The following is a 2,500-nucleotide window of genomic DNA, read 5'->3' as shown; positions in this document are numbered from 1 at the left end:
GTCGTCTGACAGGAAGTGTCCGCGCGCAATCAGGTCCTCGCCCGAGCGCGTGAACTTCTCGAACGCGCCCATCTTCATGTCGATGGCCGCCCGGTGCTCCTTGTGTTTCTCGATGAGGGCCTCGGCGCCGGGGACGTCGCGAGCGAGCTCATCCGAAGTGATGATCGCCATCATCTCGTTAATCCACGCCCTTAACAAACAACGTCACTCGTTAGTCACTGATTGTTAATCCACGCACTTAATGAACGTCACTCATTAGCCCTTAACAAACAACACTTATTAGCCACTGATCGTTAATCCATGCCCCTAACGAACAACGTCACTCGTTAGCCCTTGACGAACAACATTGCTTATTAGCCACTAATCGTTAATCCACGCCCTTAACGAACGTCACACGTTAGACGCTAATCGTTAATCCACGCCCTTAATGAACAACGTCACTCGTTCGACGCTAATCGTTAATCCACGCCCTTAACAGCAGACAACATTACACATTAGCTACAGATCGTTAATTCACGCTCTTAACGAACAACGTCACTCATTAGCCCTTAATGAACAACATCGCTTATTAGCCACTAATCGTTCATCCACACCCGATCAATGTCACTCATTAGCCAAAACCCAGTAACGTAACCGTAATTAATAACCCAACGCGACTAATCACCGCCGGCGCGCTTAATCAATTAATAAATTAATAAATTAACGATCGCATCTAATTAATCGCGTACATGAGCTCGCGGAAGTCGCTGAAGTACGACTGCAGGTTCTCGGACTCGACGAGCTTGCTCTTCTTCTGCTCGGTCTGAGCGAGCAGCGTGCTCCACGCGTCTCCGGCTTCCTCCTGCTTGCTGCGAATGTGCTCGGCCGCGTCCGGAAACTCCCCGCCGAGCCTCGCTGCAGTCTGCTTCACGCTGTCCACCTGCTCGCCGACGGCGTGAAGGTCTTGCTGCAGGGGGGGGGACGCGTGACGGGAAGAAGCGTTAATGAGTGGCGATCAATGACAGTATTATTAAAAGGGTAATTAATTATAATAAAAATTATAATGAAATGATTAGTGGTAAAAATATAAATAATGTGATGAAAAAATTATGAGTTATTATGATGCATGATAATGAACTAATTATTAATAAAAATTAATTAACATAATTGATAAATAAACCAGCAAAATTGCGAGCGATCTACACAATCAGGAAGGCTGCAAAACACAAAATCGCAATCACGGAAGACATATATGACAATTTGATTTTGAAAGAAATGTGGACGCGAGACACTAGATGCAGCCTTGCCCATGCACCCTTGTGTCTAATCACGAGACGTCATAACAAAATCCAGCGATCGAAACGAGATGCAAAGGAGGCGAAAATACAGCATCGTGTTTACCTTTTATTACTTACTATTATTGTTATTGTTATACTTTGCGGTTATTGTGATGAAGGGTACTTCATTTTTCAGAAGATAGAGAAGGAGGTGAAGGAAACAAGTGATAAGAATTGGGTGAAAATACGACATCGCATTTACTGTTTATTCTTTATTGTTACTGTTATAGTTTGCCTTTATTGTGATAAAAGGTATTTACTTCTCCATCTATTTTTATCCACCCGTGGAGGGGAGATACCGGGTACACGTTGAGATAATACTGAGGTAATTTTGTAATACGCCAGTGGTTCTGAACCTTTTTGGCCCCACGACCCCATCAGACATTCTTGGTCAGTACCGTTACCCCCGAAACAAAAATGTTTAAAAAAAACAGCCCAATTTATGGAAACATGTCTGCCAACACTCAGTCAATGGGATGGCTGAAATTGCTTCACAGCCATCAAGCGATCAAAAACAAATTCGGACAAGTGCTTTGGGCTTGTGGGCAACCAAATTCATGAATCAAACTTTGTAGCACCCTGATAGTTATATAGAATTTAAATGCATTTGTTTCATTTATGACCCCTTGATGACCCCCGGAAAACCACCCAAAAACGACCCCCATGGGTGTTACGACCCCCAGGTTAAGAACCGCTGTAATACGCCTTACCTCGAATGCCAAGTGTCTTCTCTCCAGAGCTTCCACGGCATCAAGGTCCTGGCCGTAGTCCTCCGTGATGAGCATCGCCTCTTTCTCGTGTATCCAGGAAACCAACTCATCCGTATCATGGTCGAACGTGTGCACCTGCTTGGCACCCTCCAACGCCTGCAGCGTGATGTTAGCGTTATAGTACCTTACTTCTCCCCCTCACTGTACGTGTACTCAAGTACCTACTCACGCCTTCACTTCCTCTACATAGTACGTGTTGTGCGTGCACATTTTCTGTATTTAATTGATCACAGAGTACGTGCGTTACTTTATTCTCGCACTGGCATCCGTATTCAAGAAATGATCTAGTTCTCCAGGCCATACCTCGTGCCTAGACTTCCCCACCCCCACCCGCAGTTCTCGAGGCCATACCTCGTGTCTAGACCACCCCACCCCAACCCACAGTTCTAAGGGCCATACCTCGTGCCTAGACTT

General features: G+C 45.6%; 1 protein-coding gene across 1 annotated transcript in view; it reads right to left on the bottom strand.

Annotated features, from left to right (window-relative positions):
* The window catches only part of LOC106809839 (spectrin beta chain-like), a gene marked incomplete at its 3' end in the record, with an annotated part of 127,714 nt that overhangs the window by 4,009 nt on the left and 121,205 nt on the right, over nucleotides 1-2,500 (bottom strand). The window contains 4 exon segments of the mRNA XM_014813065.1: nucleotides 1-190; nucleotides 729-946; nucleotides 2,027-2,182; nucleotides 2,486-2,497. The exon segment at nucleotides 1-190 is cut by the window's left edge and continues 99 nt beyond it. Of these exon segments, the coding sequence (XP_014668551.1) occupies nucleotides 1-190; nucleotides 729-946; nucleotides 2,027-2,182; nucleotides 2,486-2,497 (576 nt within the window).

This window comes from Priapulus caudatus, unplaced genomic scaffold, assembly GCF_000485595.1.
Source record: "Priapulus caudatus unplaced genomic scaffold, Priapulus_caudatus-5.0.1 Scaffold390, whole genome shotgun sequence".
Lineage (NCBI taxonomy): Eukaryota > Metazoa > Priapulida > Priapulimorpha > Priapulimorphida > Priapulidae > Priapulus > Priapulus caudatus.
This window is presented reverse-complemented; position numbering and strand designations above follow the sequence as displayed.